The 26,413-nt window shown below is 38.7% G+C and overlaps 2 protein-coding genes across 2 annotated transcripts in view; one reads left to right on the plus strand and one right to left on the minus strand.

Annotated features, from left to right (window-relative positions):
• The first annotated feature begins 326 nt into the window (after positions 1–326).
• Positions 327–6,855, plus strand: slc31a2 (solute carrier family 31 member 2). The gene is made up of 4 exons (XM_067423015.1): positions 327–536; positions 2,351–2,417; positions 5,453–5,720; positions 5,897–6,855. Exons 1-4 carry the CDS (start codon positions 531–533, stop codon positions 6,060–6,062), a joined length of 507 nt encoding a protein of 168 aa, XP_067279116.1. The 5' UTR covers positions 327–530; the 3' UTR covers positions 6,063–6,855.
• Positions 6,856–8,787: 1,932 nt separating this feature from the next.
• Positions 8,788–26,413, minus strand: part of niban2a (niban apoptosis regulator 2a) — a 36,475-nt gene continuing 18,849 nt past the window's right edge. The window contains exons 6-14 of the mRNA XM_067424738.1: positions 23,513–23,628; positions 16,760–16,864; positions 15,772–15,934; positions 14,024–14,211; positions 13,780–13,935; positions 12,448–12,561; positions 12,210–12,317; positions 11,090–11,201; positions 8,788–11,000 (exon numbers count right to left, since the gene is read on the minus strand). Coding sequence (XP_067280839.1) covers positions 10,069–11,000; positions 11,090–11,201; positions 12,210–12,317; positions 12,448–12,561; positions 13,780–13,935; positions 14,024–14,211; positions 15,772–15,934; positions 16,760–16,864; positions 23,513–23,628 — 1,994 coding nt within the window. The 3' untranslated portion in view covers positions 8,788–10,068. The remainder of the gene's footprint in view (positions 11,001–11,089; positions 11,202–12,209; positions 12,318–12,447; positions 12,562–13,779; positions 13,936–14,023; positions 14,212–15,771; positions 15,935–16,759; positions 16,865–23,512; positions 23,629–26,413) is intronic.

Genomic DNA, 26,413 nt, shown 5'->3' on the forward strand with positions numbered 1-26,413 from the left:
ATTTATCTTTCCAAAATTTTATTTAAAAACACCATCGATGTATTTTAAGTGTTTATAAAGCGTGTCTCGGATTTAAATGGACCTTAAATGGATTACAAAAAAATAATAATAATTTAAAAATGCCTATGAAATATTTATTACAAATACACAAATCATTTGCATTTTGTAACACTATATTTTACATGACTTCATACGTGTTAAATTGCATTTTATAATTTAGAATTATATCTATTTCTAAGTTATTTTGTCATTTCCGCATCGCAGAGCAGGCGGATTTGAGGACTTCAACTCCCAGAATCATCTGCATACAAATAAAGCCTCGTGATGCAACGGTGCTCTTTTTGTTTTGGCTGAGTGCTTCTGCTTCAGCCTTCAGCTGCTGGCCTATAAGGACCATAGATAAGGACAAAAATGTGGCGAACTCGGGTGTTGAGGTGCTGGTGGTAAAGTTTTATCTTTGTCTTAAGGGACGTTTGATCTGTCTAAAATTTAGTTGAACTCATTTTTAGAGGACTGCACGCGAGTTCGTCATGAATGTAAGTTGGACTTATTGTGTCTGTTAATATGTATGCATTTACGCATGTAATTTACAGTCAGTCATAGCAGTGCACTTCAAAATAATTTTTGGACTTTTGAATTAAAGTTGTTTAGGTAATATAGTTTTTAATTTAACTGTTTTTGTATGTTATGCTGTCATTTACATGTAATTAATGCATCTTTAAACCGGGCTAACGTTAGTTGGTTAAAAGATGAAAGTATTGCTGTTTACTCTATAGACATGATTTCATTTTAAAATACTAAGAGGTATATATAATATTAATAGTTACTTAACATTTTAATATTTCCTATATCTGTTCCTTCAAAATATGGAGTCTCTTTCACACACATTCCATATTTTGCCATGAAATAAATGTGACTGGTATTGTTTATTATTCTGAATTTCACCAGGCCACAGCATTTTACAAAGCAAATAAAAGATATGCTCATACAAAAGCTTTCACAACTGCTCCAAGATAACACTGGGAATTTCTAGATATGGCACAATATATCGTAAGTCACTTCTCTCTGTTTGGCCAATGCAAAACTCTCAAGAGAACAGAAGATATGCTGTACAGTACACAATGTGTAAAGTATTCGCTGGAATTCTCCAGTGCTTGGAATGAGTTGGATGGAATTCTCAAATTTAGCTCCTGAAGACAGGACAGCTGATTTACTCATGATTATAGCAGGACGTGGAATGTTGTTGATCTAGAGAGTTACAGGGTCCTCCTTGTCTAATTTTGTTCAATATGTACTTCCTCTATTACACTTATTACATCTATTTTTTTTTTTTTATGTCTTAATGTGTCAGTCATAAAGGTGCTTCTTCCCTGTAATGTGACTGTCACGAGTTTAAAGGGCCGGGCTTTCTCTCCTACAATTTTATTACATTTTTTAACATCCGCAGTACTGAGAAAAGCCAAGGCAACAAATTCTGATATCATTCAATTCTATGCCTATCTATTTCTAAGATATTATGTCCTGAAACTGACAGAAGTTGAATCACTAGGGTACTTTGAAGGAATTCACCCAAAAATTTAAATTCTGTCATTAATTACTCACCCTTCATATCATTACAAATCCATAAGACTTCCGTTCATCTTCGAAACACAAATTAAGATATTTATTTATTTATCTTTGTTAGTTATTTTCTACATTTACTAATACGTTATTAAAATCTTGTTAATATTAGTTAATGGACTGTGAACTAACATGAACAAACCATGAACAGCTGTATTTTTATCGACTAACATTAACAAAGATGATCAAATACAGTAACAAATGTATTGCTTATGGCTATTTCATGTTAGTTAATACATTAACTAATGGTAACTAATGACATTTTATTTGAAAGTGTTACCAGAGATTTTAATGAAATCTGAGAGCTTTCTGTCCCTCCATTGACGGGCTATGCAACTACGCTTGACACTTCAAAAAGAGATCGCAAAGCTGATTCATATGAATCGAGCGGTTTAGTCCAAATTTTCTCAAGAGACATGATCACTTTGCATTTAGGCTTTTTTTCACATATAAACGTTGACCAGCGAACATGAATTAAAGGTCTTACGAGTTTGGAACGATATAAGGGCGAGTAATTAATGTCAGAATTTAAATTTTTGGGTGAACCAACCAAGATGGCAAGAGTTCTTGTGATGTGGGTAAATCACCTGTTTGGACAAGGTAATGGAAGCATTATTAACATCTGTTTATAGACTCTTCCCACGGGATAGGTTGAAAGTCAACCCTCAATGGAAACATGTCACTAATTACAAGCCTTGCTAATTATGTCCTTGTGTTCTGCCTTTTGCAGATGCACTTTGAAGGATCCAGCAACGTCACGCTGTTGTTTGATTTCTGGGATGTGCGTGGGCCTGCAGGTACAGGGGATTTACAAACAAGACCGAACATAATCATACAAAATGCATGCATATACAAAATGACAGTTTATATTCCACCCACCAAACCATCTTGATTTTCTTCTTCCCGTTGGATTCAAATGTCGCTTAACTTGTTTTCTTTTCTTGTATGTTTCTTGACAATAAAGTGATAGTTCTCGTACAAATTACAATTATCTTGTCATTTACTTGTGCTATTTTAGTATTATTTATTTACAAATATAGAATCTAGTAATATCTAGAATTTGCTTAATTTTTTTATTTAGCTTTGATTTATTTTCTAGCTCTAGTAATTGTAGTAGACTTTTAATCTCCCTAAAAAAAAGATTTGATCAAGTGGTGTTCACCAGATGTTTTATAGGTCATACAAGATTAACTCGTGCATTTGTGCTTAAAGGGTTTGTTCACCCAAAAATGAAATGTCATTAATAACTCACCCTCATGTCGTTCCACACCCGTAAGACCTCCGTTCATCTTCAGAACACAGTTTAAGATATCTTATATTTTAGTGCCAGGGCATATGCAGTCTATGCACACTATACTGTCCATGTCCAGAAAGGGAATAAAAACATCATCAAAGTAGTCCATATGTGACATCAGTTGGTTGATTAGAATCTCTTGAAGCATCGAAAATACATTTTGGTCCAAAAATATCAAAAACTATGACTTTTTAGCATTGTCTTCTCTTCCTTGTTCCTCAAATAAAGATTCAAACGGCCATGAATCAGTGAATCGATCAATGATTCGGATCACCAATGTCATGTGATTTCAGCAGTTTGGCAGCTTAACACGTGATCCAAACTGCTGAAATCACGTGACATTGGCGATCCGAATCATTGATCGATTCACTGATTTATGATCGTTTGAATCTTTGAGATTTAAAAACAAATGCGGAAGAGAAGACAATGCTGAATAAAGTCATAGTTTTTGTTATATTTCGAACAAAATGTATTTTCGATGCTTCAAGAGACTACTCAACCAACTGATGTCACATATGGACTACTCTGATGTTTTTATTCCCTTTCTGGACATGGACAGTTATAGTGTGCATAGACTGCATATGCTCTGGGACTCAAATATAAAATATCTTAAACTGTGTTCTGAAGATGAACGGAGGTCTTACGGGTGTGGAACGACATTGGGGTGAGTCATTAATTACATCAATTTCATTTTTGGGTGAACTAACCCTTTAAAAGCGAAGACCCAACTTTGTGTTTTTTCCCCTTTCCATTAAATACATTTTATTGGACTATTGTGCTTTTTATGCTGATTTCACAGACATGGCTTAGATTAAACCAGGATTAGACCTTAGTTCAATTAAGACATTTAAGTAGCTTTTAGAAACATGCCTTAGAAAGAAAAACATAACTGTTGTGCATATTGAGAGAAAACAATGACGCTGACATGTTTTAAGACAGCTCAAACATGCATTTTAGTCTGGGACTAGTTTAAAGAGCATATTGCAGGTTAAAGGACCCAGTCAATGTACAGAAAACTAATGTAGGATCTAGATTTCTTTGAAATATAGTTATAAACACGCTATTAACCTTGTCTGTGAAACGGGATATGCTGTTAACGAACTAGGGTAGAAATCAAGTTTGCAGATTCATAGCCTGCAAGGTGTTACATCATTTTAAACTTCAACAGATAATGGTGAGGTTGAAGTATACCAGAAACGTATGCCAGTCAGTTTACAATTTTGACATTAAGATCTTTGTTGTAGAAATGCACCACCTTCACAGACAAGAGTGTGTAGTGTAGAGTTTACAGTAAATGTTCTGTAGTTGTGTGTGTGTGTATTCATGCTGTGGGAATCTCATAAATGAGACGTTCCTGGTTTGGTTTGTTCTGTTTCGGTTTCACTTCATAGTAGGGATGCACCGAATATTCGGCAACCGAAATTATTCGGCCGAAAATAGCCAAAAAAAGCACTTTCGGCATTCGGCCGAATAAGTAAAAAGGCCGAATAATTTTGGCCGAACAATGACGTTTTTAATGACGCGATCAAAAAGTAACCCACGTAGAGTGAGAGCTGCGTGCTTTATGCAGCAAACATGTCAGCAGTGTGGAAGCACTGTTTAGTGCTGAAATTTAGTGCTCATGTCATCGATGAGAAGAGGAACCGACTTTCATGTGAGAAAGCAGAGAAGCTACTTTTCATAAAGAAGAACCTGCCACTTTTCCTGAAGAAGTAGGCTAAGTAGGCTTATGTCTAAGACAGTTATTAATTTGTTGTGGGTTCATCCACATTTTTTGCACTATTCAATGCACATTAGTTGTTGTAGACATACAGAGTTACATTCTTTCAGCAGTCAGTTATAGGCCTAACATAGGCTATTCAAGAAGGGGGGCTTCTAAGATGGCCAAATAAAAATATATTTTTTATTTTACTAATTATTTATTTTAAGTTATGTTGTGCTTAGTTTGTATAATATCTGCTGGAATGTTAAAAAAAATTCAGTGTTAAATAAATATTTTGAAATTGTATTTTTGTTATTTGATTTATTTCTCTGAAAAGCAACACAAAATAGTAAAAAGCAAATTTTTACTATTTAATTATTGTAATGGTAAAAAAAAATTGCCAAATAAATGGAAAAAATGCGAAACACCGTGTTCGGTATTCGGCCTTCGGTCTTCGGCCAAGCATTTCATTATTATTCGGTTTCGGCTTCGGCCAAGAATTTCATTTCGGTGCATCCCTACTTCATAGGAAAGAGGCAAACATACAGTGGGGCAAAAAAGTATTTAGTCAGCCACCAATTGTGCAAGTTCTCCTACTTAATTTTAATAATAGGTCTGTAATTTTCATCATGGGTACACTTCAACTATGAGAGAAAAAAAATCCAAAATCACATTGTCTGAATTTTAAAGAATTTATTTTATGATGGAAAACTCCTGGTTTCACCAGCGTTTCACACTTTTAATTTTAAACGTTTAGGTTCTCAATTTAGGTGGTCAATTTAGACGTTTAGGTGAGCCCATAAAGTCTCTTGGTCTTTGTTTCTCTCTCTCTACAGGGATGGTGCTGTCGGTCTTTGTAGTTCTACTGCTCACGGTGATGTACGAGCTTCTGAAAGTGTGGAAGATCACTGTCGGAAAACAGAAGCACACCTCTGTTACACACCCACCCGCTCCAGTGTCATTCTCTCCTGAACAGTCGTGTTTCGCCCCGGTCATGAATTGTCAAAGGGGGAGCTCTGCTCTGGCCAGCAGCCCCTCTGAGATCTCATTAGCTCCCACCGAGACGATTGCCACTGCTGACACCACCACCGCTGCTAACAAGAGGTAATGCTCACAGGAAGCTCAATGCACAACTGGGAAAGTGTTTTCAGAGAACTGTTATGATCTCAATCATACTGAAATCTGCCAGATAAACAAGTTGATGGTTTATACTTTTAGAACTGTTGCTTATTGAATATCTGCCACGACAAATGTCCACATTTGTCTCTTTCTGTCTTCAGCTGGCTTGTGCACTGCCTCCAGACCGCCATACACATCCTGCAGGTGACGCTAGGCTACATGCTAATGCTCTGCGTCATGTCCTACAACGTGTGGATCTTCCTGGGGGTCATCATGGGATCTGTCTTGGGCTACTTTCTGGCTTTTCCTCTCCTGAATCACATTTGAGAAGAGATGAAGGAACGGAAAACTGGTTCATCTTAATTCACAGAGGACTCTAGATGAAGAATTTCACAATGTCAGGTTTGTGTGCCCACGATCCGTGCCATGCACGTTCAACGATAAGACGTGCAAGAGATGTAGATTGAACAAGGATGATTTTTTTTTTTTTTTTAAGGATGGATTTTAAAGATCATGCATGAAATCTTATTTGACTTCAGTCTGGCTACTATAACCAATTGTGCAATTGGTTAAAAAACATCTTGTTTAGAGGTTAGACTTTAAAATCACATTGAAAACACTATCTTGCGTTAAGAATGGTGTTAGACGCATGGGATTTTACAATGTGCATGTGACCTTCTGTTCGAACAGCCCATTTGAGAATGATGTGCCTCTGACTGGTTTTAAACGTTCTACAATTACTGATGTAATTAAGCTAATTTTCTGTTACGCAAATGAATGTTTTAACTCTGCTCTGTGATAGCTGGTGGTTTTCTGTTATTTTGGGAAATCACTAGTTTTAAACCTTGTGAAGTGAACTTCTTACATGAGTCAAGATCAGGCGTTCTTGTCACGCTGGAAATGACTGCTGAATGGGGAACAAAACAATTGGTTGAAAAGAAATGCAAATCATGTGGCCTTAGTTAATGTTCACCAGCAATATGAAACACTGAAACTGACAGAGCAGAAACTGGAGACCTACAATCCTCGCCGCAGTGATTTCAATGGACTGCTAATACTGCTCCTCCAGCTATTTGTCTCCATTAATTAATTTTTAAATAAATTGTTTTATTGAACAATGTATTAAGGTGTTTGATTCTAAGTCTAAATTAACTGTCTATGGTAGTTGCATTTTAATAAGTGAAATACAAGGTTTGAATTAAATATTTTAGCCTAAACCTAAAGCTTGAAAACAAAATTTATTTATTTTTTAGATTATAATGTTAAATATTATATAAAATATTGGCAGAATAGAGCATGGACAATTTTTATCTGTTAAAATTAACTAATAAAAAGCACTTTTGGGTATATGTATGTGTGTATACACTGCCTGGCCAGAAGAAGAAAAGTCGCTGTTTGATTTTAAATAGGCAAATGCTTTAGTCTATGATCAGAACATTATTGCAATAGCATGTTATGTTTGGAAACTGTTCTTCTAACCCCAAATGATGGAGTGTGTAGCTTTTCATTTTTGTACAAAAACACCATAGCCCTATTCCAGGATGACAAAGCCAAGATTCATCAGGCACAAATTGTGAAAGAATGATGAATCATTTTCACACACACCCTTAGCAGCTACAACAGATGAGAAGGCGTTCTATTAGGTTGAGGTCAGGACTCTAGGCAGGCTAGTCAAGTTCCTCCACACCAAACTTGCTCATCCATGTCTTTATGGACCTTGCTTTGTGCACTGGTGTGCAGTCATTTTGGAACAGAAAGGGGCCATCCCTAAACTGTTCCCTCAAAGCTGGGAGCATGAAATTGTCCAAAATATCTTGGCATGCTGAAGCATTAAGAGTTCCTTTTACTGGAACTAAGAGGCCGAGCCCAACCCCTGAAAAACAACCTCACACCTTAACCCCTCCTCCACCAAACTTTACATTTGGCACAATGCAGGCAAGTACCGCTCTTGGCAACCACCAAACTTGGACTTGTCTATCGCATTGCCAAACAGAGAAGCGTGATTCTTCACTTTAGAGAACACGGCTCAACTGCTCTAGAGTCCAGTGGTGGTGTGCTTTCCACCACTGCAGACACTTTGCATTGCACTTGGTGATGAAAGGCTTGGATGCAGCTGCTCGGCAATGGAAACCCATTCAATGAAGCTCTAATCTGAAGACACAAAGTTTGGAAGGTAGTAACTATTGACTCTCCAGAAAGTTGCTGACTGTACCTCTTACTGAGAGAAAGCACACATTATCAGTATGTTTTGTGAAACTTTCTGATCAGGACTGGGGCTCAAACAACTCCAACCTTTTAGAGACTGTATCTGTGTATGTGCGCTAGTATTCTGTGTTACAGATCAGGAGCTGTACAACTGGCATCCTAGGGTGAGTGACAGGATGTTCTGGACAAGCTGGCTCCTGCTCCAGACCTGGAAGGTCACCATGTGCCTAATTCTGGGGTGAAAACATCAACAAGTAATCTATGGACACGTAAATCTGATTAACTCACAACGTGTGGACATTTATTTTGACTATATATTTTCTCTTCACCAATAAGAATCATTCCACCTGCAGTAGTGACGTGGCTAGACCTTGAAAAGAGAATAACTGTTGAAAAAATGATATGTACGAAATTCTGGTAGAGAAGGAGCACGGTCTACAAACTCCTTGTGAGACTTGAAGCTGGCTTCTGCTGATGAAACGGCAAACTATTCTTCCACTCCTGACTCTTGGTCTTCCTTCTTCACAACTGGTCTTGGGTTCTAAACTGTTATCCCACAACAGTTAACACACACACACAATAAAGGACTAAATTATAAAGATTCTAAATTTACACTACTGTTCAAAAACTTGGGGTCGGTAATCATTTATAAGAAATAAATCTATTCTTTGAAAGTTAAAAATAACAGCACTTATTTAAATAATAAATCTTTTGTAACAATGTCAATGTCTTGGTCATGTTTCTACTATTTAATGCATCCTTGCTAAAACTATTATTTAAAAAATCTTAGACCAAACGTTTGAATGGTAGTGTATTTTATATCAATTTTCACAACATAGACGCCATTTTAAAATAATAGCAATTTATTTATCCAAGGAATGGAAAATGAAGAAAATATCACAATGGACACACTTAAAATAAATAACAGAAGATAACCATTGAACTATTTGTGTGGAGCTAAAACTCATTGCTTCATTTAGATGCACAAAAAACATTAAAACATAAATATGTCCAGTAAAGAATGATTAACCATTTTGTGAATCCAGTAAAAAAAAAAAAATCCCAGTCCTGTATAATGTCCCAACACAGAATTCCTCGCATACACTCATTTCAACACCTGGATTGGAGGGTTTCGCTCCTTCCAGAAGACATTTCAAGGTCGTAAATGACTGTAAAGCATTTTATCATGGGTTTAGCTCCCCAGTATTTTTCCTCTATGGTTTCTACAAAGCTACTGAACTGAGATGTGAACTGACTGTTTTTTTTTCTAAACCTGCTTCAATCCTTTGTCATGAAGCTCAGGTAATTTGCCAATGCAACTTGGTAATGGTGTTTCCCTCCTCCAACACTAAATGCACATTATAGAGGCACCAGTGTAAATGCCTCAATGTTAATGCATTCTATAGACATAAGGTCATTTTGAATATGTTTTAAACCACAGCGTAAATCACTACAAGCATTACAAAGCAAGCTTTAATTTATTTAGATTAATTTGCATAGTTATTGCAGAAGTGCTTAGTTGTGCTGCATTAATACATGCATTAGTGTTTGAATATATTCCAGAGTTAACAGAAAACAACTAAAAATAATTCAGATGGCCCCTATAAAATATTACTTTAGTTTTCAACATGTCTAATTCGCCTTACATATGAGTACAGTTGGGTGAAGTTGTACATTGGTGCATTAGTTCTGGGATAATACTAACCTCCTCGCTGATATCAAGGGGTGAAGGCATGCTGGTTTACATCACCCGCAACCAAACCACAGTCTAAGGCATGAGCAGAGGAACAGGAAATGGAACTGTTCTAGATACTGAGGGTTAGTTTTTTTTCAGTTTTTTTTTTAAACCTCTGCCACTTAATTTGTGTGGGAGTCATGGGTTACATAAAACATACAATTAAAAAGAAAATTAAGGCACACTAGGTCATAAATCTGTGTGTGTGTGTGTGTGTGTATACATTTCTCCCCCATAATATCCTAATTAACTGCAAGAATATAAAATAATTGTAATTTAAAATTAAATTAAAACGCCAACTAGGCTGAAATATCAACCATAATTGTTGCTGATGGAAAAGTGACTCAGCAAACACTTTCAGTTTATAAAACAATGTTTTCATGTAAAGCTTACTCAAAGCAAGCCTCTATCAGCTGTGGTTTCAATTTCCGGTTTCTTTCCTGAAACATGACTAAGAGCTTTGACATCTAAATCAATGCTGGGAGTTTTCCCTCCCTCCACCAGAGTTAGCATCACCTGCTCTGCGTCCACCACCTCGTCGCCTGTGATTGGCTCTGCTTCTTCTACATTCTCATTGGCTGGAGACTGAAAGCCACTGTCATCATGGTGATGAGTGCTAGAGTTGGTAGAGGTTTGGGCGAATTCCCCATCAGAGTCAATGGCGCCTTCGCTCAGGTGATCGCCAGGGTCTTCTTGGATGGCGATCTCGATCTGTTGAATGGCGCTTTCAATGGCGGACACACACTGCTGCTCTTCTAAAGTCTGTTCGCTGCTTGTTGCATCTAATTCTCCATCAACCTTTTTTTGGGACTCCTTTGGAACGGTCTCCATTGCGGATGTGATGTGCTTCACCTCATCACCCTCTTCCAAAGGAACCACACCGTTGGTCAATTGAGAGCCATCTTTTTTGTCAGGGACGACAACTTCCAGCACAGGGTTTATAAGGTCTCGGATCTGATCGATGCTGTCTGGAGAACATGGTTCTTTCTCGATGGGTACGTGCTCCACTGGGTTCAAAGGCTTTTCTGTTGCAAGATTTTGTCCCACCTGCCCTTCATTCTCTTCTGGGATGCCGTCCATTCCTGGCACTTCCTGACAGGACTCATAAAGCATAGGCATGCCGTCCAGTTGAATCATGGAGACTATTTGTTTGCGTCTCCTGTTGGCCACTTCGCCTCCTTGCTTCTCCCCTTTTACTCCTCCAAAAGGATCAGCCCAGTTGATGTTGTCCTCTCCTAGCAAGTGCAGGTTAAGGTCACTGTTGGTCAATACCATGCTGTCTCTGTATAGGTTGTGCCTTCGCTGGACTGCAGCTTCCTTCACAGCTGCAAAATTGAAAGGAATTAATGTAAAAACGCATTGAAAAACTGTTTTTAAACAGTAAGGTATGGAAGTTGTAGCTTCAGACACTTACCCATCATTATGTCCTTGGTGACTGACTGCAGGACCACTTCCTCAAAGATGTTCTCTACTAGGATGAATCTAGAGAAGTCCTCAAAGATGAGCTCCTTGAACTTGGGCAGATCCTAGACAAAGGAAGAAAAGAAAAAACACATTTCTCCTTTAAAGGTGGGGTAAGTGTTTTTTTCAAAACCGTTTTACAAAACAGACTCGGGCCAAGTCCAATAACAGTCTTGTAGCCAATCAGCAGGTAAGGGGTGTGTCTACTAATGATGGTGAGAAGCATAGACAGGTGAGAAGAGAGTGCTTGGAGCATATTATTCAAAACACGACACACACGAAGGACATTAGCCGAGAAGTAATATATGCTGGCTTTTGCTTGAATATGCTCGTGTGTCATGTTCGCTTGTTTGTCCATTTGCGATCGTATTGTCACTCACACCAGCGATGATAAAGACCCGTTCATTTCCACACCGTATGTGCTATTGAGTTGTTCATGAGAAAGATCTGTGTTTTTGTGATCGCTATAACTGTAATCTTGTCATAATTGTAATATGTTCATTAGTTAGACTGTCGTGCTCGTTTACTATCGAGTTGTTCATGAGAGCGGTTTGTGTTTTTATGATGGAAGGTGTTTTCAACACACATATTCTTCCATAGTCGTTGCCTGGGTTACGTATGTGTGGTGCGGAGCTATCAAAATTGGGCCGAGACCCTTTTGGGGGTAGGGGCGTATTTGTTTTGGTGATTTGAAATATCAACAACGGTTACCAGAAAGTTACCCCACCTTATATGCAAAATATTTATATTTATCAATTAGAATTTATTCTGAATTAATGTTATCTATTAAATGTATAGCTCAAAATTCAACCCATTTTATGGAATAATGTAATAATAATAATGCTATATATTTAATTATTATTAATAAAATAAAATATAAATTCCTGACATTTTTGGCCTGAGCCCATAATTAACATCTGACAAGAAATATATAAAGTGTGGAATATTAGGTTAAAAAAAAACCCCACCTGTTTGTTCTTACAAAGGGATGTGTAGCATAAAATCAATCAATAATTATAATAAACAAGGGCACTCCAAACTGGCACAGAGAAAGGTCATTTCATTGTACCAACCGTCGAACAGGACGGGGAGAGCTGTTTCAGCATGTATGGTATGATGATTTGAAGCAAAGCCTCTCTGAAGAACTTCTTCCTCACTGTGCTGCTGTCATAGTCATATTTCTGCAGGTCATAAACAAACAGAATTTAAGATGGAGAAGCAGGTCTTTAAAAAAAAATAGATTAATACAGCTGCAAAAAAAACCCGTTTTAACTTTGCTGGGCAGAGTGAAGATCCAATCAATGCACTTACTTTGAGCACTCGGTCCTGACAGCGCTGGATTGTCTTGCAGAGATCTTCGTTGCTGTGGCCGTCTAGACTCTGATGGACCAACTGCTCAAATGTGTACACTGCATCATCCATTTGCTACATCCACCAATAGAGGGATTTTAGGAAGGAGGGTGATAGATTATCATCAACTTTACTGGTTTATTTGTAAAAAATATATTCTCATGCTCAATGACTGTTTGGAATAACATACTATATATTAAGATCGGATTGGGATGAATGGACAGGGAAGAATGGATTGGGATGAATGGACTGGAAAGAATGGATTTAGATGGATGGACTGGGAAGGTTGAACTAGGAAGAATGGATTGGCATGGATGGACTGGGATGTATTAGGAAGAAAGGATTGGGATGGATGAATTAGGAGAATGGATTGGGATAGACGGACTGATGAAGGGACTGGGAAGAATGGATGGATAGACAGACTAGGAAGAATGGACTGGAAAAAATGGACTGGAATGGATAGACTGGGAAGACTGATTTGGATGAATTAACTGGGATGGATAGACTGGGAAGAATGATTTGGATGGATTACTGGGAAGAATGGACTAGGAAGAATGGATTGCATGGATGGAGTGTGATAGATTGGGATGGATGGACAAGGAAGTATGGATTAGGATGGGTGGATTAGGAAGAATGGATTTGGATGGATTGACTGGGAAGGATGGACAAGGAATAATGGATTGGAATGGATGAACTGGGAAGAATGGATTAGGATAGAAGGACTGGCAAGAATGGATTGGGATGGAAGGACTGGGATGGATGAACTAGGAAGGATGGATTTGGATGGACTAGGATGAACTGACTGGAAAGAATGGATTGGGATGGGACATGATAAGATCATAACATTTGATCAAAGAGGTATTTGATAAAGCAGCATATTTCTTTGGTATGATCAAGGCACAATGTGATCCGTTTCATATGCTGTTTTTAAATGTAGCAGTCAGAAAATAGTGTATACTTTTTGATTTGCATGTCAGTAAAGTATCTCAGTTGCCATTATACCTGCAATAACAGATATTACCACAGGGTGGCGCTCATCCACAAAAACTGCATCTTACATTTTTCTTCAATATTCTTAAGCCTTTTTTCTCATTGATTTGTCCTCTTGGCCTCATTGCTAAATCAGTGTGGATGCTTTTTTTGTTGCTTGGCACCAACAAAATTAATGCAGACTAAAGATTCAATTTCAAGTACTAGAGCGACTGCCAAGTTCTGAAAAACTTCAATAAGTTTTATATAATCAAATGGAATAGTTGATAATGATAAGAACAGTGTGGGTCTAAGGAAAGAGACCTGTCTCATGAGGATCTGAGCTCTCTGGATGAACACAGAAGGGCTGGACACGTCGCATCTCTGCTGGAGGCCTTCCAGGTTCAACATCTCCATCTTCTCATAACAACTCTGCATCTTCACCGGATGGAAGGCCAACATGGAGATCTTGTCCATATGCTAGGAATGAGCATGGAGAGAGTTTTTGGGGTTAACAAATCCTTAAAAAAAACATAGGCTCACATTGTCAATCAATCTCTTGTCTCACCTCTCCCAGTTTCTCCCTGCTGCTGTCGTTCATGCTGTTCTTGCTGACCTCCACCAGCTCACGGAACAGGATGTCCCTCACTTCAGAGAATCCTCTGCTTGTGGGCTCCATGAGGGCCTCCAGGATGGAGTGGATGTAGGGCTGAACCTTGTTCCTCACTAGCTGTTCAACACGGGGTGACACCAATGCTTAAAGAAAAAGATTAGACAAATATAAGCACACTAGAGCTTCCATTGAGAGGTAAAAACTACATGAAATGCATTTCATGTGTGCACGTTAACTTTGTGTTTTTGTTTAAATCACATGTGATTGAAGGAAAACTGAATGTGAAACATTCAGTGCAGAAGTGAAATCCATGTGTTTGTTGTTTTATGAGAAACATGCTGACCTACAAGGGAGTTTATGCTTAATTATGTTATGTCTCACTTCTTAAATGACATGCCAAAACAAAGAACGCTTTCGAAAAAAGCTCATATTTTATATATAAATATATATAGACTGATTACAATGACTCTAGGCCACATAATGGGCCCTGTTATCTCCGAACAGGTGATTGTGGGAAAGCACCTGTCCTGAATGTCAAAACAACCTCTATTATTCGGTAAGAATAAAGGTGGCGACACAAACACACAGATGGATTCAAAAGCAATTTATAGATTATAGTTCACGTCATGCAGACTGAGAAACATCCTGTTGAGATTATGTTGCTTATGTTATTTAAAATGTGCTATGGGTGTTTTCGGTGGAAAACAGTCCCAGCCACAAATGACAAGAAAAATGTAGCTCTCTTGCCAAACCTACATTATGGCAGCACGGTCAGGGCTTTTTAGGTTATAACTGAACTAAGCGGAGTGAGACTGAATTCCAATGAAAGAGGGATCATATGGAAGAATTTGAGACAGAAATAGTGCAGCTAAGAAAAGGCTAAGTAAAAATAAATATTGGCATAATCCGTGTATTAAATTTAAATAAGCACAGCTTCAAAAGTAGTGTTGAGATGCAACATTAAATCAGAACACAATAAGAAGACAATTGTGGCATCTTAAAGAGACCATATGATACCCTTTTACAAAGTCTTGATTTTGTTTTTGAGGTCTACTAGAATAGGTGTTCATGCTTGAATGTTCAAAAACACATTTTGTTTCACATATTTGACACTATTGCAGCACGGGGCTCGATCTAGGCATAGGCATGGACAGCAGTCTTGCCCACCCAATCAGAATTTAGGCAAAGATGGTGGTAAACTGTTTTTATGATTTTTGCACTGAGCAAGCCAGTCGCTTTGGTCAGTCAACATATTCACTACATATTTTTTTGCACGACTTGGGCAGGAATTATTTAAAAGGAGGATGTTTATGTTCCTAGACGTAAACAAGACTACAATCGAGGCATTTCAGAGAGTTCAGAAACAGTGTACTGACATAGACAATGACTCCCTTTTGAGAGAAATTTGTGCTTTAAACCTTTGCAGCCTTCAACAGCTCAAACAGCAATATTACACACTAAAGATAGTAAGAAAATGTAAAAAACAAAAAAACAATCATAATAGGTCCTCTTTAAGATCTTAAATGTTACGCAGAGGCAATATGTTCCCTCTTATTTTTGCTCTTCCTTTTGAGAGAGAGTTTTTTGTATATGCGTGTGTGTGTGTGTGTGCGTGCGCGCAAGAGAGAGTGACATCAGAAGTGTGTGGCCTAGAGGGAACACTAGTGAACTCCACACAGTAGGCTACTTGGTTCTGCTCTTACCACGGATCTTTCCAGAAATGTGCTCTTTGGACGTGATGATTTGGTCCATATCTGTGCGTAGAGCAGTGTCCAGACGGTGGCGCTCCATCTCACATACCTGAACCAGAGCTTCATGTTGAGTTCGTGTCTGTGACAACACCTGTTTGTATACTGCATCTGAGATCTAACAGAGGATACAGATGATCGAAACAGATGATAATCAATCAGATAGTCAAACATCATAGAAACTGCAGCAGATATACATATATACCATACATTCCTTAAAGGGTTCGCTCACCCAAAAATGATTAATTCCTCACCCTTATGTCATTGTAAACCCATAAGAGCTTCGTTCATCTTCGGAACACAAATTAGGATATTTTTGATGACATGTTGGGAGCTTTCCATAGACTGATTTAATTACCACTTTCAAGGTCGAGAATGGTAGTAAAAACATAGTTAAAATCATCCATGTGACTGCAGTGATTCAACCTTAATTTTATGATGTAACAAGAATAGTTGTGCGCAAAAAACAAAACAAAAAAACAACAACTTCATTCTAGCCTTTGTCAGTCTCCTACACAGTTTAAGTTTTAAACCGCGCAGAGCGTTTTTGAGTTCAACGTAAACTGCATAGGAGACTGACACAGGCTAGAATGAAATTGTTGAATAAAGTTGTTATTTTTGTTTGTTTTTGCGCACAAAAGTATTCTCGTTCCTTCATAAAATTAAGGTTAAACCACTGCAGTCACGTAGACTATTTTAACAATATTTTTACTGACTTTTTTAGGCCTTGAAAGTGTTAATTAAATTGCTGTCTATGGAAAGGTGAGAGAGCTCTCGGATTTCATCAGACATATATTCATTTGTGTTCCAAAGATGAACAATGTCTTACCGGTTCGGAACATAATGAGAGTGAGGAGTTGATGACAGAATTTTCATTTTTGGGTGAACTAACCCTTTACATTTTCTTAATCCAGTGACATAAATATAAATATATAAAACCAACCAGCATCCAGTCCTTCTGTCTCTGTTGTAGTTTTCCTTTCAACCGAGGTACGATCAGACTCCTCAGTTCAGGGTGCAAAGTCTCCATCACCAGGTTAGCAAGAATCTAGACACACAAACACAGATGTGAATGAGAAAAAGCCTTTGAAAACTTATACAGCAACTACCATTATACTTACCATTTACATAATGATAGCATGACAATTTTAATACTGCTTAAACCAATCAGATAGCTAAGAGCACATCATTAACTTTATGCTAACAGCTTTTTGGTTTTGCATGAATATCTACAATAGCCATGCTATCATAGACAGCAGACTGCAATATCAATTGATTAATTGCTAAAGCAGAATGCTTTACCGTACATGTCCGCAACATAGACGCCCATTACAGATGGCTGCTTTGTTCATGCCACAGCAGTGCATGCAATGACAGACAGAACTACAACTACCTTTGATGTGGGGAAACATGTCTGTGTGAATAAGTTTGCTCTTTTCATGTGTGTTTTTAGGGTTGGGACAATTGTTTTATAATAAATAGTATGCTACAACATGACACACTGTCTAAATATTAGGATTAGCTCACACCTTAATTGGTTGCCTAATATCAACCAATGTGTCAAGAGGTCAGTGGAATGGGCTTCTTAATGACTTGTCAGTGATGGTGTGGGGCAAATTACTGACATATATTAGCTGGTAAGCTGTAAATTATCCAACCACACCATGCACATAAAACTGAGCACCTCTAGGTCACACTATTATGTGTGTAATGGCTTTACATTAGCCAATTATATTTTTGCATTTAATGGATTAGGCATGGCTGAACAAACATGTATCAATAAGTTTAAGATAACTAGATGTTTGTGTGAGTGCCATTTCAAGTTCCTCTTTAATCCATGAGCTTATCTGACAATTACATCCAATGGTATATAGTACAGAATGGCTTTCACCCCCTCCACTCGTCCCGTTTCCACAGTAACACAGGGGCCAGGTGGGCAGTAACACCACGCAGACCCCTCACAGAAAAACAAAAAACAGACGGCCCACACCCAGCAGTAATAACAGCCCACGCAGCAATTTCCAGCAGGGTGTCACGTCCAGGCTGACCGTGACGCCCTGGATCACTGTTTGAGGGTGGGATGAGGAGGAATGACCATTTTCTCTCATGCACCCAATATGTCAATACCTCCTTTATTTGCAACTCGTAGTACCTTTCCCTGGTTAAAGTGTAAGAGCAGAGGAACTTTAATTGGCTTTATATACACATACAGACACACAAAAAGCTCATTCATAAGAAACATTTCCTGGGTGTGTTCTGGCAGGGAGCGAAACAACATTTAACGTCCAAAACAAACTATTTCTTAGGATGGTGCATGTGTGCTTTTAAAGAAATATTCCTTGTTTAATACAACCTAAGCTACAAAACTTGACACTTCTGATGCGGTCATCTCTCTGCTGGTAAAAAAATAAATGTTAACTCATTCACAATAAGTGATGTCAAATCTCATCGATTCTGGCATGTTTTGTGTGACGCACCAGACTTCAGTGTGCACAAAATTAATGTGGTTTCAAAGCTATAGTAGAGAAAATATTCAGCTGCATTTAATAACTTATAATTCGGCTTCGGTTCAATATGCTTTTGAAAATGTGCGTGTATGTGAACATTCAAAATACTAAACAGTAAAATATCAGGTTGATACTTATCCTAAATATGTAAATTATGTAATTTTATACAGAGGTGGAAAGTAACGAATTACATTTACACAATGTAATTGAGTCGTTTTTCTGTGTACTTCTACTTAAGTAGTTTAAAAAATCCGTAATTTTAATTTTACTTACGTATGTTTTGTTTGAAGTATTGTACTTTGCTACATTTTAAACTATGTCCGTTACGGAGTAAAAAACAATAAATTAAAGGGGGGGTGAAACACTCAGTTTCAGTCAGTGTCATGTCAATCTTGAGTACCTATAGAGTAGCATTGCATCCTGCATATCTCCGAAAAGTCTTTATTTTTTTAATAATTATATAAGAAAGATGCGCTGTTCCGAGTCTTTCCGAAAAAAGCCTAACGGGTGGGGGCGTATCGTGTGAGCGGAGCTAAATAATGACGTGTGCACGCCGCTGCTATTGTGTTGAGTGCGTCGTAAAGCTGTGTCATCCCTAACAGCGGGAAAAACTTTATTCAAAATAAAAATATGGCTTTTAATCAGATACAGCCATACATCTATGATCCGGAATCAGACCCAGAGGCTGCAGTTGAACAGGAGCAGCAGCAAAAACGACTAGAGCAGGACGTCTCTATGTGGTACAAGTTATACATTAACTATATAATATGCTTAGCGACTTGTGTTATTTACATATTTATACTTGAATTATATCGTCGTATTTTTGTCTTTGAAGGTGTACATGTGAGAAGTGCAGTTGTGCACGTGTGTTTGTGTGTTTACGCGTGGTTTGTGTAGACAATTGTAACGTTATTAAGCGGACTGGTTTTGCACGGCAGGCTAAGTTAGTGTTTACATAGAAAGACACGGAATAGTAGCGCATTTGAATGAAGAAGCGCGCTTATTTAGTTCAACATATTTCCCCACTCTTTGTGTATTGTTGTTTGGAGTGCTTTTACAATACACAAACATAAAGTTACACATAGTGGCCAGCTAAACAAATGTACACGCACTACACATCGCATGCTCCATTGATCAATTTCTATATATAGTAATATATATAGTAACTATACGTGATCATGTTTGGGCTACTTGATGAGCATAGGCAAAAACACAGACATTTGAAGCAGTCTAACTCACCGCCCACGGTTCTAACGTTGGGACCTTTATCGTTGGGACTGCTCCATCCTTCAGCATTAGGCGATTGGAAAATCCAGCGTCAAGCTGGGCCTTGTTTATGAAACAGTCGGCACCGAAATGCAGCGAACAGATATAAACAGTCGCGTAACTCAGTTGCTGATCCGGAAAAGCAAATTACATCCACTGTTGCCTTACCGCGGGGTTTTTGGGGAATCTGTGCAGGACTGTCTTGGTCTGGCAACCAAAAACGCACTTTTTGATGTCATTGTTAATTGTGCACATTACCTGTGCAGCAGCCTACGAGCCAGCGCTTTGATGGGCATAGCCTGTTACTTTCGCTCTCTCCCTCTCTCTCTCTCTCTCTCTCTTCCGGTAGAATTGTCCGTACGGCCCATACAAGGAAATTCCGCCCCCATTAACGTCAAGGGGACGCATGATCGCAAAAAACTTGCCGAAACTTATGACTAACCGGAAGGAGTTTTTTTGACAAAGAAATACTCCAATCAAACGTCCACCTTAACTTTTGAAACTTTGTCCATGTTTAGTATGGGATTCCATGTCTTTAACAGTGTAAAAAGATCAGTATGCATGAAACAGCATTTCACCCCCCCTTTAAGAAAAAAAAAAAAAATTAAGAAAAAAATCCACAAAAGATGGAGACTGACAAGACAGATGTCAGTGATGCAGATCCAGCTGAAATGAAACGTCGTAGTGAACCCCTGGCTAGTATGGAAATTCTTTTGGATATAGAAAAATACTAACGTGGTATTGTCCTGGAGGATATCCAATTCGCAAAAAATGTGGATTCAAAGTGCACGAGGAGGAGCACATAGAACATGTTCAGGAACACATAAAAGGTATGTTTATAACTTAAGGCCGAACGATTTCTGTGATGCAGGGGGAATCCCGGAATCCAGTCATGCCAATTCAAGTTACAGTATAATGCAGATGTCACATAAAACACGCAAACTCATGGACGAATGAATAACTCTATAGCAGAGCTGTACAATAAATCAAACTGTGACAGTCTGTGAATATTAAAGCGCAAAACATTGAACTTCAGCTCTGCTACCTCTAGCTCTTCCTCCTGTCTTTTCCTCAGTGCAACTGTGCTGTACACCTTTCCTTTCACTCTTGCTGGTACTCTTTTATCACACAACAGACCTGACACTTTTCTCCACCCATTCCAACCTGCCTGCACACACTTCTTCACCTCTTTTCCACACTCCCCATTGCTCTGGACTGTTGACCCCAAGTACCTTACCTTTTCTCCCTGTAACCTCACTGTTCCACTTGGTTCCCTCTCATTCACACACATGTATTGTCTTTCTGCGACTAACCTTCATTCCTATTCTCTCAAGATCAAACCTCCACCTCTCTAGACTTTCCTCCACCTCTCACTACAGATCACAATGTCATCCGCAAACATGAAAATCATTGTCCATGGAGATTCCTGTCTGACCTCATCTGTCAGCCTGTCCATCACCGCCGCAAACAAGAAGGGGCTCAGAGCCGATCCTTGATGCACATATGTATCTACTGTTGTACTTTATGACAACACTGGCAGGAAATAATATTAACCTTTGTCATTTGACAAACTATGTGTGCTACTTGGAGTTTCCAATTGTTACTGTACTAGCATCTTGCGTTAGATCTAGACAACACAGGGGATATTATCGTAATGTTGTCTTGCTAAGAAATTTTCAATTTAATTCAAAAAGGGTTCGACAGTCAATAAGTGGATAAAATCACTACTTATGGGAATATGGTTGGAGTCGGCCCTTTCTTCAGTTTTGGACGCTGAGCGAATCATGCTTGATTTTGCCCCAGGTTAGAAAAACTCTCCGTGGTGAAATGGGTGGAGCAAACGAACAACTTTGAAATACTTTATTGCAGTTTCCAATTGTAAATAAACATCAACCATGACTGTTGACATTTTTTATCTGTGGGAAGGCTATGAAAAGTCCTCACATCCCCTGCACAGCCTGGATCATAACATTTATTTCAATGATCTGCCGTTTTCGCTATTCTTCCTCTGTGTTACTATTTGTACTCGTTGTGAATACGCAGGCCACAAGAAGTAATCAGGTAGGGGTTTTTTTTGGATCACTTTTACTCTGGAAATACTAGCTGGCAACATAAGAATCCATTCATTATGCTAAGCTAAGCTAACAGCGACCCTGCCAAACTAAAACAATGCATGCACTGAGACAAAAATGCATTTGCCTACATATCTAAATGTAGGAAAGAGTTTAAATAAGCCCTTTTTCTAAAAACGGTGGAGAGTTCCTTTAAATGATTGTTTAATACTGTGTTGCTGTGAAACTCTGATGTTTTCTGAGATGGTTATTATATTGTAAAATCTCATTTTGTCATTGTACCCACACTGTTTAAAGTAACTCAGGAACTTTTACTCTGAGTAAATTTTAAATTAACGTTTTACTTTTAGTAATAGTACTTTTACTTGAGTAGAATTTGTTACTCTTTCCACCTCTGATTTTTTACAAAAATGGCCATCTGTAGGAGGGTAGAATATACAGTTTGTATAGTACATTAGGTCTTTGAAAACGCCCCATAATACATGAAAACCAGGTGAGAGATGGAGAGAGAGTGAGAGAGAGAGGGAGAGGGTGAGCAAGAGAGAAGGAGAGAGCGAGATGTGTGTGTAAGGTTTAAGGGCAAACAGCACCGATTATTTTAATGATTGCCTGCTTGCATTTCATTCAAATTTGTGTGCGTATGTGAGAAAGTGAGCTAGATAGACATTCCTAAATCTATTAGAAACTAAAATGTTATTTCCAGCACATGACGGCTAAAATGAGACAGCAGGATAAACCACACGGAGCGGACCATAACTCACCCCTCTAATGACACATTCTTAGCTGTCTCTCCGCTCTGCGGTTTAGACATTATTGAGGGTTTGTGCTGCTCCAGAACCGTACAGATCTTAAATACAGAGTGATCAGTCTGACTTATCAAGAAAAAGCTTAAAAAGAGCTAGTGTTTTAGAAATGGCTTTCAGGTCATCAGAAAGATGGAAACCATTCTATTTTGGAGTTTATGCATTTAAATTAGTTTTGGAGGGAAATGTGGGTCATTGGGTCAGAAAGATCCACTTTGATGTATAATTAATGTATAGTATAACATTAGTTTAAGGGTCATAGAACATGGCAAATGTCAAGCTAAAAGTAAATTACAGATATAGTTTGGTTCATGAAATTATGAAAAACATGAGAAAATAAGGGGGAAATAAAAAGCTACAAATCTGTAGAATATGGCGTTTTTAAGACTTCCCTTCCAGCCGTCTGCTTGTAAATTGACCTTTAAAAAAAACTAACACCTCATGGATGTTGGTTTGAAGTGGTTTCTAGCTGGTCTAAGCTGATCAGTTATGTAACTAGTTGGCCTAGAGCTTCATTACCAGCTGATGGGCCACGTTTGACCTCGTAGACCTGGCTGGTTTGGGCTGGTAGACGACTTTGAAATACAACTTGACCACCTAAGCCAGTAGACCTAGATTCTCACAAATTCTCCAAACAAATAGTTACTTATAGTGTTAGCCACAACCGAGACAAAGTTTGGGTGCCCTCCCACTTGTCTGGGACACAAAGCCTAGATTGAGGACATGCAGAGGAAACTCAATCTGAATGATTCAAGGAAAACAGAAGTTCACAGGGATAAACGCTCTCTGCTCTGTTCTTTCCTCTGTTCTCTCGTTTTTTTTCAGGGAGACTCTGATTTCTCCTCCATTCTTATTCTCACAAGTTAAAGAGTGTGTCTGCGGCCCATTAGATAGCACCTTCAACTCACATTATATACTGTCTGCAACTTGTACAGTGAATTTAGTAACAATTACTGGAACTAGGTTCTAGAACTATATGCCAGTTTGTATGAAGAATGTTTATTCTGACAGCTGCCAGATGTTCCAAACATGAATGACCTTCACTAACCTGTGCTTGGTTTCCACACATCATGTCCCAAGTGCCATAGTGACCATTGGCCTGCCTGTAGAGCCGTAGGGCATCCGTGAAAGCGGGTGTCAATACCTTGCACTCTTCTGAGAGTCCTAGAAAGTTCAAGAAACATGACATTTTACTTAAAGCTACACTGTGTAACTTTTTTAGTTTATTCTTAGCTAAAAACACTTAGTTCTTTCAAAAATATATGTGCTCATTAATGTATATTTACTTCTTTCAAGTAATAAAGTATGCTCGAAAGTTTATAATATGCCATTGAAAATCCATACGGGTGAGGGTTCGAATGCTGGTCGCCATGTTGCCCCTCCATCTTGACAGTACATTAGCCAAAGAGGGACATACCCGCAAATTCAAGCTTCGCTTTTCGCATTTTAACACTCAATGGCAGTCATGAACGAGGTCGAACTGGAAGCCATGTTAATCTTGGACTAAATTGGCCACCGTAGAATTTAAAAACGAAATCAGAATTGAGAGGAACAGAAACTAATATTCACTAACTATAACTAAACACTAACTATATTGATTTAAACAGTTTATATTGGTTGGCCATAAGCAGATTTGAATTCAAAACAACCGAGGAGAAATCTGCTAATCAATATCTAGCTTTAGAGGTTTTTTGCTGGTCCAAGCTGGTGAAGACTGGTAGACCAACAATAAAATCAATCCAAAAACTTTGTTATGCAGGTACACCAAGGAAGAGGAATGGATAACTAGTATTTTAAGAACGAGTTGTGCTCAAGGAAAGGACCTGCACTAAAAGGACCCATCTTTACTTGGAGACCTTGACATTTAATAAGAGTCTATGGAAACTTGCTACCAACACTCAAGCAGAAAACCCCACAAGACCTAACGTGACAAGGCTTTATGGAAAAAACGCTTAAATGATGATTATAATTATATGGTACGCTACGGAATATGGATAGCGTGCTCTATGTAGGACGTTTACTTTACACTGTGTATCAGAGCTGCTGAAAGGAACCCAATTTGCCCTGTAGATGATAACTGAACAGTGGTGTTGATGACACTGAAAGCCAATCTGTACAGCTGTTATTTGGGGAGATTTGATTCTTTTGGGACATTGATAACCTTGTATAGTTGCTTTCCTGTAGCCAGCAGGAAGTGAGTGTGATCTCTAAAGTTACATAAGGAAAGACAAACACAGATGGACATGAGCAATGGCAAGCTGCACAAACACTCACAAGACAGGAGCTGATGATGAGGTGTGTGTGTAAGTTTCAGATTGGCTGACACAAAGACAGGAAGTGAGCAGTGAGAGATGGAGGGATGGAGTGTAACAGTCTTTCAGGAACAGGAAATCCACTCTGCATCCATTTTCAGAGAGAGAGAGAGAGAGAGAGAGAGAGAGAGAGAGAGAGAGAGAGAGAGAGAGAGAGAGAGCGAGAGAGCGAGAGAGAGAGAGAGAGAGAGAGCGAGAGAGCGAGAGAGCGAGAGAGCGAGAGAGCGAGAGAGCGAGAGAGCGAGAGAGCGAGAGAGAGAGAGAGAGAGAGAGAGAGAGAGAGAGAGAGAGAGAGAGAGAGAGAGAATAACTAGCTTTTTTTGGCATGAACCCCATGTGAAAACACTAGATGCGTTTGTCAGCAGTCTGCTTGGAGAAAGTCCCTAGAGTTCTGTGCTCGATAAAAAACAATAACCCAAAAATCAGTATCAAGCCCCCTCGTCCCCAAACACATCCACTGCTACTATAACCAGCCCTAGAGACACCTTACATCAAAAGTTAACTTCAATGTGGCTGACTGCGTGTTTGGGTTTAGTGTTGGATGGAAAAAGATCTGCTTTTCTCCGGCAAGCTGGCAGGCCTGAGAAACTCAATGCGAAAGTCTTGAGCAAAAGTAGTACATATGGTAGAGTTTAGCATGGGCTTCCTCTGGCACGGGGCTGCACGGTGGTTAGCCGAGACTCCTGGGATGGCTGGTTCCCAGGGTTGCTCCACCACCGCATGTGCGCACACTTAACATTACGCTTTCGTTCACTGGAGCATTTCATTTAGTCCAAAAGCACAAGAACTAGACGATTTTCAAAACAAAGTGCATTATCTCTGAATCAATAATGAGAACCAAGGAAAACAGCTTTTAAATTACATTTCTTTCTAAATCTTTAGGAAATATTAAAGAGCAATCAAACATCTTGTTTTTAAGAGCAAGCACACATAAAACGCATTAAAAAAAACAATCCCACCATAGACTGGCTTTTACAAGTACATATTGGAACATTTTATATTAATAATAGAAGTCAATTTTCTTTGTTTCAATGTACTATGAAAATGGTGATGTAGTGGTAATGGTAATAATGAGAATGATAATGGTGATAATAATTAGCCTGACAAGCCAGACCCACATCAAGATGTTTGGTCTGGAAACTCACCATTGGCGGCTCAATCTGAGGGGCGGATAAACGGTTGTCTTTCAAACTCCCTCTGCACGCGATAGGATAGCGCTACCACCAACCAGAGCAACGAAGGTGAAACAGAGCTTGATGATAGATTAAACATTCGCCGTATCTGGTCCGAACACATCTTCCCTTCTTAAGAATGACTTCAGTGCCGTTCTTTGTTCTTTTCTCAGAGAAAAGCTTAACTCCAAGTCTTCCAGAGTCGCAGTCAAAGCTGATTCGAAAGACCGCCGTTCGCCAGTTTCTGTGTTTACTAGAAGCACGCAAACGCAACTCCACCGTCGTCATTATGGCCCCGCCCACCGACTCTATACACGATGTGATTGGTCCAGCAAGAGTTAGGCGAATACAGCTCAGAAGGGTATTGAGAGTTGCTAGACAACACTCGCGGGCAGATTAAATTTGCTGCCGCTAGGGTGCGTCTAGATTTCTAGGCTAGATAATAATAATAATAACAACAACAAT

This window comes from Pseudorasbora parva, chromosome 18, assembly GCF_024679245.1.
Source record: "Pseudorasbora parva isolate DD20220531a chromosome 18, ASM2467924v1, whole genome shotgun sequence".
In the NCBI taxonomy this organism is placed as follows: Eukaryota; Metazoa; Chordata; class Actinopteri; order Cypriniformes; family Gobionidae; genus Pseudorasbora; species Pseudorasbora parva.